At 41.4% G+C, this 13,220-nt stretch overlaps 1 protein-coding gene across 3 annotated transcripts in view; it reads left to right on the top strand.

The window, feature by feature from the left end:
- Secisbp2l (SECIS binding protein 2 like) overlaps window positions 1-12,631 on the top strand; it is a 43,299-nt gene extending 30,668 nt beyond the window's left edge. For all 3 annotated transcript variants that reach the window (XM_021193397.1, XM_029536111.1, XM_029536110.1), the window contains exons 15-18: window positions 801-1,021; window positions 2,277-2,431; window positions 4,078-4,297; window positions 8,698-12,631. In XM_021193397.1, coding sequence (XP_021049056.1) covers window positions 801-1,021; window positions 2,277-2,431; window positions 4,078-4,297; window positions 8,698-9,350 — 1,249 coding nt within the window. In that variant the 3' untranslated portion in view covers window positions 9,351-12,631. The remainder of the gene's footprint in view (window positions 1-800; window positions 1,022-2,276; window positions 2,432-4,077; window positions 4,298-8,697) is intronic.
- Window positions 12,632-13,220: the final 589 nt, after the last annotated feature.

The raw sequence follows: 13,220 nt of genomic DNA, 5'->3' as shown, positions 1-13,220 counted from the left end.
CTGTATACACATACAAATGTAAATCTAAGTTTTTAATGAGAGAAAGCATGCAGTATTTGTCTGAGTCTGTGTTACTTCACTTAACATAATGGTCCCTACATGTGTTTTCTTGCAAATGTCTTTAGTTTATTTTTCTTGGCAGCTGAATAAAACTCCAGTATATATTAATAAATTTTCATCAATTTCATTTAGCCATTCATGCTGGAGACCATCTTGGTTGGTTCCATTTTTAGCTACTGTAGGTTTATAGCAGTACACATGGGTATACGTCGTTCTCTTTGGTCTATTAACTTAGAGTTCCAGGTTTATGCCCAGGAATTATGTAGCTGAGCCCTGTGGAGTTGTGATTTCCTTGGTAGCTCTGTCAGTACATCATCAGCAGGGTCAGGCACTTCTCTCCTCAGTCAGAGGATGAAGTGTTACTAAGAAATTCAGAAAACTTGCATTTTTCTCTTACTAGAAGTATCCCTAGTGATATGTAGCACAATGGCATATGAAACTGTAGTCTCTTAGTAAGTCAGCATTTAGTTTATATCTTTAGAACTATAATAATTAAGACTTCAGTACTATTTCCCAAGGCATCTTGTCCTGGACTAAAAGCTACTTCACTGAAATTCACAAAGAGAATCAGTATTGCTGTTTTTCTGATTGGCATGTGTAGAGATTTTAGAGACTGGTGAACTTGTTAAGAAATGCCTTGTTGAATGTATTCACCCTCAAAGATATTTTCCTAATGTATGTTTGTAATTACAGGACAATAAATTAGGATGGAATTACCCAGTTCTTTGCTTCTTTTACAGATATTGTAACCAGGTTCTTTCTAAAGAAATTGATGAATGTGTGACCCTCCTTCTGCAAGAGCTTGTCAGTTTCCAGGAACGCATCTACCAAAAGGACCCAGTGAGAGCCAAGGCCAGGCGGAGGCTAGTCATGGGGCTGCGGGAGGTCACCAAGCACATGAAGCTGAACAAGATCAAGTGTGTCATCATTTCCCCAAACTGTGAGAAGATCCAGTCAAAAGGTACGTATGCTTGCTTTAGAAAGGTTCACTTCTGTGGGGAACTCAAACCAACCTTGCAGCTGAAAACCATATCTTTATCTGCAATGTAGTCATGAAACAAATACTGAGCATGAGAAAAGGAAACACTTTGGGCTCACCAAGCGTCTCCTTACTGTGATCAGACTAGAACCAGTCAGGTTGTACATTACTTAATATCTGTGTATTCTGCTCTAAAACTTTACATAATCTTCCTTTAATAACTTTTCCTACTTAAAAAACAATTAGAAAAAAAGGTAAAGACCTTAGCTCTGCTTGGGGTGGAGAGCTGTCTCCCAGAAACCAGCAGTTATATAGTATCTTATGAGGTTTTATTGCTGTGATAAAATACTGTGATCAAAACAACTTGGGGAGGAAAGGGTTTATTTCACCTTATATCTTATAGTTCATCATCCAGGGAATTCAGGACAGGAACTCAAGATAGCAAACTGGAGGCAGGAGGGGATGCAAAGGCCATAGAGGGATACTGCCTACTGGCTTGCTTCCCATGCCATGCTTAGCCTGTTTCCTTAGAGAATCAAGGACCATCAGCCCGATGGTGTCCTCAACCACAGTGGACTGGGCCCTCTCAATCACTAATTAAGAAAGTATGCCATAGGCTTACCCATAGCCAGTGTGGTAGAGGCATTTTCTTAATTTAGGTTCTTGTTAAATGACTCCAGCTTGTATCAAGTTGACCTAAACCTAGGCAGCACACATAGAGAGACTCCTAGGTAAGCTACGCATATGTACATTCTATGCAGTGCAGCCTTGTTTGACCTTGTTGGTAGAGCAGACCCATCTAGGTGTCAGGTAGCATGGTAGATACTTGCACAGAGAAAATACCTGTAAGCCACCATGTTAATCTGTCTCAGTAAATACAGTCAGTTATTACTGGAGCTTAAAGACTGTGAAAAAAAAAATTAAAAAAAAAAAAAAACAAAAAAACAGAATTAGCTACTGGTAGTTATTTCACCTAACTTCTTCATAGTAAACGTTTGTTACATGAAACTTCATTTCTGCTATGCTCAGCACTACAGAGAAAGCAAAGTACTGGGTTTGAAGGAATTTGGAGTTTAATTGTGGAGAGAGACAAATGTGTAAATGTGTGTGGGGGTTATGTGTGTTACAGATCAAATAAGACATTCTTTTGTTGCAGTATTCTGTCTTTTAGCCATGCTAGCTCCAACATGTAGGTGACTGACTGGCGGCTCTCCATGCATTGATTTCCTTACCTCAGGTGGCCTCGATGAAGCCCTCTACAATGTTATAGCCATGGCCCGGGAGCAAGAGATCCCTTTTGTGTTTGCTCTTGGAAGGAAAGCTCTGGGACGCTGTGTGAACAAGCTGGTTCCTGTTAGTGTTGTAGGAATCTTCAATTATTTCGGTGCTGAGGTAAGAACTTAGGAGACAGGGCTGGGGATGTAGCCCAGTCACTAAACAACCTTCAGTCAGATCCCTGGAACCCATCTCAAGCCAGGCAAGGTACTGTACAGCTGTACTCACAGCACTGGGGAACCAGAGACAAGTGGGTCTCACACACACACACACACACACACACACACACACACACACACACACAGGAGAAGAACTTAGGAGGTATATTGTCTTGCTACTTTCTGTTAACACATGCCAGGAGTGAGCTAGTGACTCAAAGGAATGGATCAGAGCTTCCCTGTTGAATATTTTCTCCTCTCCCCTTATGTCCTTTAGCTTCTGTTTCTGTCTGGTTTGCTTATAATGCCTATGTTAATCTCAGAATCACAAATTTACATACTTGTTTTCTTTTTACTGGCTTCATTTAAATGCATGATTTCTTACACACTACAATAAAACACAAATCCTTTTTACAAATAAAATTTGTATTATTAATGGTTCATGATAGGGCTGCTTTTCACCATTCTTCTTCCTCTATAAAAACAAGTCATGAGTGTGTTTGATAGCTAGTTACACTTAACCGGCTCAGCTGTCAGCACAGTGAGCAGCATCTGTCATTGTTCCTGGTCGTCTAAGCAGCAGTGTGACACCAAGACACCAAACATTTACCAGGGGTGCGGGGCATAGTGGTGCACACCTTTAATCCCAGTGCACATGAGGAAGAATTTGGCAGATCTCTGTGAGTTCCAACCAGGTCTACATAGTGAGTTCCAGGACAACCAGAGCTATATAGTGAAACCCTATCCTGAAAGAAACTAACAGCAAAAACATTTACCAGGAGTGAAATCTTTTGAGTGATGATCTGGGAAGCGCCAGGCTTTGTCATATGGGTTGTCTTTTTGGTGCCTCAGGAAGTCATGAGATATAGCTGTTGAAAAGTAGCTTTAGTACTGTGTAAATATTGGCATTTTTATTAAACATGAGAATGTCCCACATCTGGCTAGAGGACTTTTAATTCCTTTGGAAACTCCCATCTTCTGTACCCCTGACCACCTCCCCACACATGCTTATTCCCTCGTGTTCCAACCCAGGTAAGACTATCACTGCCCCCAAACAAGCTTTATGCCTTAGTTTATGATTGCACATATCTACCTAGTCAAGGCTGCCCCTCCTTCCTTCTCCTTCCTGTACCTGTTCTTCAAGTTCTGTATCAGATGTTAGCTTTGTTGAATTCCTCAGTGATGTCCACCATCAGATTTAATGTCTACTTTAAAAGCTAGTGTTGTTCATTTGTTGTTGTTTGTTTTGTTTTTAAAACAATAAACAAAAGGCCAGAACCCTGCACAGCTTCTAAGCTACTGTAGTGTAGCTGTTCCTGTCTCTCCCATAGAGTCAAGCACAAGTATTTGCAGAAGAGTTGATGTTCCTTTTTTCTCTGTAGTGCCAGACTAAAGGGGAGTCCAGTTGTTGAACCTTTCAAATATATCACAAATAGTTAGAATCAATTGCCTCAACCCTGTGAGATTTATGACACACATGTGTGCTGAGTACATTTTGTAAGGTTCTGTGGTTTATGTACTGCCCAGATTTCATCTGGACTAAAATGTAAGAAGCTTAATAATGAAAAAGCATTGACTAGTCACAGAAGACTCTTTTCTTTTTAGAGCCTGTTTAATAGATTAGTGGAGCTCACGGAGGAAGCCAGGAAGGCGTATAAAGACATGGTTGCAGCAACAGAGCAAGAACAAGCGGAGGAAGCCTTGAGGAGCGTGAAGACAGTGCCTCACCACATGGGCCACTCGCGCAACCCCTCTGCCGCAAGTGCCATTTCTTTTTGCAGTGTTATTTCTGAACCCATTTCTGAAGTCAATGAAAAGGAATATGGTAAGTTGTCCCATACCATTTTAAATGAAATAATTGAAGTGATTAAAACCATTCTGTAAATAACCTTCTAATCTACTTCTTGGTTGTTTTTATACTTTTTTCACTGTTGAATACTGTGATAAGGAACTGGATGAGGAAGACCTTGAGTTTTAGATGTCCCTGTCTTTATCCCCAGTGCTGAGATCACTGCTGTGCTACCATACAGTTTACATGATACTAGGAAGCAAGGCCACGGTTCCTCTTGGCTTAGAAATTAATTTAAATATTATTGTTAAAAATAGAATATTTCTGCACTTGGGAGGCAGAGAGGCAGGAGAATTTCTGAGTTTGAGACCAGCCTGGTCTAAAGAGTGAGTTCCAGGACAGCCAGAGATATACAGAGAAACCCTGTCTTGAAAAAAAAAAAAAAAAAAAAAAAAAAGAATATTTTAGCCAACGGTGATAGTGCAAACCTTTAATCCTAGCACTTTGGGAACAGAGACAAATGGATCTCTGTGAATTCCAGCAGCAGCCTGGTCTACATAGAGAGTTCAAGGACAGCTAGGGCTACATAGAGCCTGTCTCAAAATAAACCGAAAACCGTATTTTGAACTAAGAGCATCCTTTCAGCCCCTGGAATGGAATCAGATTCTAGTCACTGTCCCATCACTGTGGAGTGACACCATGACCAGGGCAACTCTTACAAAAGAAGGCATTTAACTGAGGACTTGACCATTTCTGAGGTTTAGTCTTATTGCCATAATGGTGGGGAACAGGCACTAGAGCAGTAGCTGAGAGCTCTATCCTGATCTGTAGGCAGAAAGGGAGAAAGGGGGAGAGGGGGAGAGGAGCTGGCCAGCCTGTTGTGGGCTTTTACAACTTCAAAGCCCATCCCCATGACACACTTCCTGCCTCAAGGCCACACCTCCTAATCCTTTTCAAGCGGTGCTACCCCCTGGTGAGTAAGCATTCAAATCTATTCTTACTCACACCATCATATAGTTCTAACAAGCTAAGAAAAAGTTGGAAGAGCGCCTTAAGAGCAGAATGCATCATTCTTTTGATCCCTGTGGGCCAAATAATAGGAAGCTTTTTTTTTTTTAAAGATTTATTTATTTATTTGTTACATATAGGTACACTGTAGCTGTCTTCAGACACCCCAGAAGAGGGCATCAGATGTCATTACAGATGGTTGTGAGCCACCATGTGGTTGCTGGGAATTGAACTCAGGTCCTTTAGAAGAGCAGTCAGTGCTCTTAACCGCTGAGCCATTTCGCCAGCCCAGGAAGCTTTATTCTAATAATTTATACTTGGTAATTAAGACTGTAAGATTACTAAGCTACTTAACTTTATTGTACTACTCAGTGTAATCTTACAAATGTAGAAGAAGCAGCTACTTCTGCATTCTATGTAATTCTAGTCAAGGTGAGTCCAGACTGAAACAGTACTGTACTCAGGCACAGCATCGTTTGCCAAAGCCTGCATTGGCTTCCCTGCCCTGATTCTATAATGGTTTGAACTCTTAACTCACTTTTGAACTAGTTGATATTTCTCATATCTTTTCTAGGGTATTAGTTACTTTTTACAATGCTATAATAGTAAGAATTACATTACAGGAGGAAGGACTTACTCTGCTTGTCATGGTGTTCAAGACAGCAGGAGCATTGGGTGGCTGGTCACATTGCACCCAGTCAGAAGCCATCATGAATGCTAGTGCTCAGTTGGGTTCCTCCTTGTTTAGTTCAAGACCCCAGTCTAGGAATAGTGCCTCCCATAATTAGTGTTGTGTCTCCCCACTTCAATTACGCTAATCGAAGGTAAGACCCAAGGATTCCTGTGTTAAGTTGAGAATCAGTGTCACCCATTACATATAGTCACCTGCTGTTTTGGTTCCTTTTTATTTTATTTCATCTAAATCTTATCTGTGAACTTATTAGATACATTGTTGCCTCCTGAATTTAACCAGTTAGATGTTCTGTCCTGGTCCCCTTGTCTCTACTGTAGCTAAGTGTTTAGGGTTGCTTTTGGAGCTGAATTGTCTGCTTCTAAGAAACTGTATTTTGTGGGTGTTACTGCCTAGATAGAGGTAGACATGCTTATGCTGGGTAACTGGTTCAATGTGGAAACAGAAGAGTACAACATGCGGGACAGTTCAAGGCAGTGCATGTGTGCAATGCCAGTTTTAAAAGCACACTACAGGAAAAGTTCATAAGGATTGGGTAAATGGCTGTGATACATGCTCTCCACGCAGACATATAGGGAAAATAACCCAACGACTTCTCAGAGTCTGAGCACCACATTTAAGGCATTCAGAAATGGAAGGAAGCCTTCGTTTTTAACACTGTACCTAAGAAGAAAGCACTTGACTGCTGACCCTCTCTTTAGGAAAAAGAAGAACTGATGGGAGGAAATGTCAGTGAGCTATAAGCCTTTACTTTTCACAATTAAATATATATGTTATAATAACTTATTTTAAAATTGTATTTGTCATATCTGCATGCTCATGATAGGGTGTGGCACACCTATGTCACAGAATGTTCTGTGGTAGTCAGAGGACAGCTTTGTGTGTTACTTCTCCATGGTTTCCAAGGATTGAACTCAGTTTCCAGACTTGTGTTGACAATGCCTTATCTGCCAAGTCATCTTGCCAGCCTTTAATAACTGTTTTAAAATGTAGTTGACTGGCATCTCCAGGAACACAGATGTGGTGGGAGTGAGCGGGTATGAGGGTGGACTAGCGAACAGAGTAAGTGGTTTTGGGCAGTACTGTAAAGGTGCTCTGGGTTCAGGTCAGTGGGCACTCATAGGACTCTCAGGACAAAGCTCCTTGGTGAGGTCCTCAGGGGCAGTAGGCATCTGTGTACAGCCTGCAGAGAGCAGCACGTGCCAGGCTGCTGAGAGCATTTAGTGATCGTCAAGGCAGGGTGCAGTGGGACCAGAAAGGCAGATAAGTGAGAATCATGTCATGACAGACTTACAGGTAGTTTAAATCTTGTCTTAAGGTCACCAGAAGCCAGTTAGACAGATTTAAAACCAACTTACAGAATAAACTAGGAACATACAGCAGAACATAAAAGACAGAAAAATTAAGACCCAAGTTAAAACAACAGTGACCAATTGTAGTTTTTGAGCTAGAGGTGACATAGGACAATAACAGGTTTCATGGGCTAGAGGCGTAGAATAAGGAAGAAGGATAGGACAGAGGTCACCAACAGGGCTTTGACACTGAATGATTGTCTCACTATGAGCCTGGGAGTAGGAGGTGTGGGGTGCATGTAGGGTGCACCCCTGAGGCAGCAGTGAGGATGGGAGCTCCTGGCCAGTGCTGAAGCAGCTGAGGGGAAAAGGCTTCTTGTTAGTTTCCCCTTTCTGTATAAACCGTGTCCCAACTGCAGTGTCCCCAGTACCATCTGCAAATTAAATATACTGTATGTAGCTCAATACAACATGACAATAATATTACTCCTGTATTACGTAAATTACTGTAAGATAATTGGATCTTTTTATTCTAATAATAAACCCAGGGGAGTGGGAGAACCACACTCATCCTGGAGTCCTAGTCCTTAAAGATGACTTCGTCAACACTTGTGTTATGTAACACATACTGTGTAAGCCAAGTTCTGTGTAGTGTAAATCAGTCTTTCCCAAACACTAGAAATGCATGGGTCCCATTAGTTGTATAGAAGTGACATCTGACACAAAGTCTAAGTGATGTGCTCTTCCAGACCCTTGACATTAGAACTGTTTGTGCTGGACATCTTGGCTTACTGTCTGTGAATGAGGGACCCTTGACATTAGCATAGTTGTAGGGGACACAAATACAAAGAGGCAGTGCATTGGTTTTCAGATGTGGATTTTATACTTGAGCCTCAGTAGCTTCTCTACTTTTTGCACAGTGGTACATCTTATCTCTTAGTTCTCCGTTTGAATACACATTGTTTTTTAAAAATATTCATTGTGTATATGTGTGAAATGTTCTGTCTCATGCACACCAGAAGAAGGTATCAGATCCTTTACACATGGTTGTGAGCTACCATGTGTTTGTTGGGAATTGAACTCAGGACCTCTAGAAGAACAGTCAGTCATCCTAACCACTGAGCCATGCTTCAGCCACAGTACACATCGTTTTGAACATTACTCCCCCTTTATTACATTTTAAACTCATTTTAGAACAAACTGTTTAATTTTCTCACTCAGTGTATGAGCCAACAAATTTCTATATTCTGTTCCTGCCTCTTATTTTGGAACTTTATTACATTTTAAACTCATTTTAGAGCAAATTAAATGTTTAATTTTCTCATTCAGTTTATGAGCCAACAAATGTCTGTATTCTGTTCCTGCCCTTAATTTAGTGTTTTAAATAAGTTCCATGCTTCTGAAACTGTGTTTCTGGTTCTCACCAACGTGCTTCCCGCTTGTAGAGACTAACTGGAGGAGTATGGTGGAGACGTCCGACGGCTTGGAACCATCAGAAAGCGAGAAGGCAGCTCCCTGCACGCATGGCCCTCCTGAGAAGCCCAGCAGACTCACCCTTGACACCACCCTGGTGGGTAAGCAGCTGCCGTTGGCTGCAGGCAGCATTACCTCAGCGCCAAGCCAGGGCAAACCCATGGGTGACAAGGATGAGCTGAAGCCGGACGACCTGGAGTGGGCCTCCCAGCAGAGCACAGAGACCGGCTCCTTGGATGGCAGCTGCCGCGATCTTTTGAATTCCTCCATCACCAGCACCACCAGCACTCTTGTACCTGGCATGCTTGAAGAAGAGGATGATGAAGAGGAGGAGGAGGAGGATTATACTCATGAACCCACATCAGAAGAAGTGCAGCTTAATAGTAGAATTGAGTCCTGGGTCTCAGAGACCCAGAGGACTATGGAGACACTGCAGCTTGGCAAAGCCCTTCCTGGATCCGAGGAAGACAGCGCAGAGCAGAGTGGAGAGGAAGCAGCAGAAGTGCCCGAGGGGCTGGAGTCGGGGGCAGACAGTGAGACCTGGACTCCTGACCAGCCGCCAAAGCCCAGCAGTAACAAGGGCAAAGAGCACCCTGATTCCAGTTCCCCTCCCCAAAGTACATAACTCAGGAAGTGCCAGCTGTGTCCAGCTGTGTCCAGATGCAGCCGTGTACCTGACCTCTCTCAACATCTTCCACTGTCTAGTCACTTACTATGTTTTTAATTCCCAACAGACTTTTTGTAGCTCTTACCTATTTTGTTATGATTTCTGACTTTACATTTAACAGTGTCCAAGTCTATTTGTAAGAATTGTTTAGAAAATTCAGACTTGTTTCAACTTACTTTGTAATGAAAAATAATGACTGAAGAAAGAAGACCAAATTCTAAAGAAAAACAAACAAACAAAAAAAACCCAACTAATGGCTATTTAAGGTTATTTTACAAATGAAAGATGGAGGTTTGAAGGACCAGTGTTTGCTTGCATGCCCATCTCCTTCAGGGGTATCTGTCTGAGTTACAGAAGCTGCTTGTGAGAAGAGCTGGAGGTAGCATCGGGGACTAAAAGGCTGAGGCAGCAAGATCGCACAGTGCTGTGCATTAAAATTGGATGCAGATTTTATTTGGTCCATGACATTTATTTCAGAAGTACTTGTCATTGTAACCCATGAAAGTTGGGATGGACTAAAACAGCTTGCAGGAGTTAGGCGAGCACTGGAGGTTAACACACTGATCTTGTTTGTGGGAGGGGGTAGATGTCTGTAAGAGCAAACAGTCACTGTGGTGGGACTTGCCAAGTTCTGTCTAACACTTGCCTCTTACCTCAGGAATGCTCTTGTACATAGTATGTAAAGTTTGGCAAGCTCTGACAGGTGAACAGTGCAGGTTATACCAGCGCAGCACTTCCCTGCAGACACCCAGAGAAGCAAGGCTGCCCTGCTGTGCTCTGCTGCTAGCATTCGCTTTAGGACCCTCTTGGTTTGAGGTGTGGATATATTTGTATATTCAAATGCATCCACATTGGAAGTCATTTCATCTGTTTTTTAATCGTACGTTTCTGCACCTTCCTCAGAGCAAGAACTAGTTACAGGAAGTCAGGGAAAGGAATTTTGCAGCCTGTGACATGTTCAGGGGAGGCTTGGAAGAAGCTGTAGAAGAAAACAGAAGGTTATTCTAATTGTGCTGATCCTTCAGATGATTTATCATATACAAATATATGCAGAAATTAATTGTATTCCTAATTACTTACCTCTGACCTTTTCTTGGAATGTGTATGTTTGCTTGGGAGAATCCTAATGAGCTGTTTTGTTTGCTCTCCAGCCACTACCTGGATTCTGTTGTCTTCACAGGTGTCTGTAAGATGGGAGAATCATACTTCACCCATCTTTTGTCTTCTGTCTCCTTCACACCCCAACTCCCAGTTCACAGATGGACACATGAACTTCCTACCTATATGCTCCCAGGAGCAGGCAGCAGCCAGGGGTGCTCTCCTTCCCTGCTTGTCTGGAGCAGGACTCTGCCTCCCGAGGCAGAAGAGAGAAATTAGAGATAGTCTTTCCTGAGATAATTGGGACCCGCTGTGATTGGTCCGAGTTTTATAATGCTGGCATTTAATGCTGGAGAGATGAGATTCTTGGCAGATGTTACAGTTTTTGTGAATTGTGAAAGTTTAGGAGCATTGCTCTATAAAAAAAAAATGTCAATCTGTCAACTTTATTAGTGTGCTAAAGGGGACAGTAGTATACCATCTAGTCTAAACTGTTGTCCAGTATAGACTTTAGGCACTAAGTATCTGATGCTTCAGTTAGACGTAAGGGATGAAGCCAGCAGTGAGGCGGATCTACACGGGCTGATTCTTACTGTCTGCGTATTTGAGAAGCCTTAACTTGTTTAAAGAAATGACGGAGGTTTTGAGTGCCTGACAGCCATGAAAGGAGATTTGAAAACTTTTCCTACTTTGCATGATCGTGTTTCCTGCTTGGTGTCAGTGGCTCAGATAGCTCTTGATCTTGAGTTAGTGGCTTTTCAAAGTTTCTTGTATTTTCTTCTCTTCTGGGTGCAACTCATCATTTTAGAATTTTGACGCTTGTACCAAAAGAGAAGTTGAGGAAATCTTGAAAACACCAGTAACTTAATTTTGCCATTGGTTTAGAAGTTGAGTGGGTGCCCGCTCACAGGCAGTGGCTTTCTGGCCACAAATCCAAGGGACCACAGACTTTATACAGGGAATTGGTCACTTCTAGAAGACAGTCCAAAATTTATCAAAGGGAGTGCCACCATGCTGAGAGTATCCTTAAGTATGCATCAGTGTGTGTATAATCTGTTTCCTCTGAGTAAACTTGGGCGGGCGGGGGTATTTGTGTATATTGAGTCCCAGGCTCTAGAGGAGGTATGAGGAATAGGAAAGTTTTATTTTTGGAAGTAGGTATGACTCTCTTCAGAGTTGTAGAAATAAATCTAATGGTAAGAATAAGTTTATTGGCACAAGAAGTAAAAACTGAATTTTTTTTAGTGTGTAGATGTAGTTTTACTGGCAATAGTTAGTGTTAGATTTCTATCAGCACATGAATTGCAGTATAAATCACCCCCCTGCTTAGCCCCCTCTGGAAAGCCTCTTTGTTCTAATGATTACTCCTTGAAGACTGGTGTTCATAATAGCTTAATTTTTTGGTTTTAATCTTTGTAAATGATGTAATATAATTTCTTTTGACTAAACATGGAAAAATAACGTGTGTTATACATTGAAAAGTTTTTACAGGCTTTGACTGGAATCATTTTTGAAGAGACGGTATTTTATATGCTTCCAGTGTTTGGAAAAGAATTAGTCAAAAGGAATTCAAATAATTTAAATATTGACAAATTAATATCCAAATAACATACTTGTGTGATTTTTTTAGTAACCTGGGGAAAGTAGGGGTGGGGTGGGAATTACAATGTGCAAATAAAGAGCTATCTTTGCATTCATTTTCGATTCTTAATACAAAACTGCTAAATTGTAACACATTGTTACTTTAATGTATGTATAAAGTATTACTGTTTATAAAGCTGCTGTTTGCTTAAGGAATTATCATGTAAGTATTTTCTGTACATTGTGCCAACAGATTAGAACATTAATTTAATTCACTGAAAGCTTATCTTTTTATTTAAATTTTTTCTGTGGAATATTTTATTTGCAAACATCTCTCCATCTCCCTTGTTCCTTTAACCTTTATACACACCACAGATTCTGTAGAATCTAAAACTGACCCCCAGTTAATGATAGCATTTAAACTTTGTTGGCACATCACACGTTAAAAGTATTTGTATTGTTTTGTAATTTAATTTTTAAATATACCACCTGAATTTATAATTTAATGTCTTAATTGTAGTGCTCTAATAAAAACTAGCAAAACTAATGGATTATACCAAGAGAGAATTTCTGTGTTCTTTTTCTATGTGAAGGATAAAAGTTATCTCACATCCAGAGGTTAATAGCAGCCTTTTGCACAGTGGGGTCCTCTGCTAATTAAGTGATTTTTTTTTTGTTGTTTTTTGTTTGTTTTGTTTTGTTTTTTGAGACAGGGTTTCTCTGTATATCCCTGGCTGTCCTGGAACTCATTTTGTAGACCAAGCTGGCCTCGAACTCAGAAATCCGCGAGTGCTGGGATTAAAGGTGTGTGCCACCACGCCCGGCTAATTAAGTGAATTTTGAAATGCATCATGATGTCACCCCAGCTCCCTTACCTCCCCTGTCCAGGCAGATTTGAAAAGTTTTGCCTACTGTGGTTCTTGCTCTCACCTGGCTCTGCCAAGATCTTCACACAGGAGCTAATTGCAATCTCTGGAGTGGTCAATGTAATGTCTTCTGCGCCGACTGTTGCGGTGTAGACTCCCATGGGCTCCTGTAGATCCCTCCTTTCCCTCTGGTTGACCCTCAGAGCTCACAGAAGCCCCGTCATGTGTGGGACTTCTGACCTTTCCAAATGATGCAGTGGTGAAGAAACTAAGAAACTATCCA

Source organism: Mus pahari, chromosome 3, assembly GCF_900095145.1.
Source record: "Mus pahari chromosome 3, PAHARI_EIJ_v1.1, whole genome shotgun sequence".
NCBI lineage: Eukaryota > Metazoa > Chordata > Mammalia > Rodentia > Muridae > Mus > Mus pahari.
Note: the sequence above shows the minus strand (reverse complement) of the source record. Positions and strands in the feature narration are given on the sequence as shown.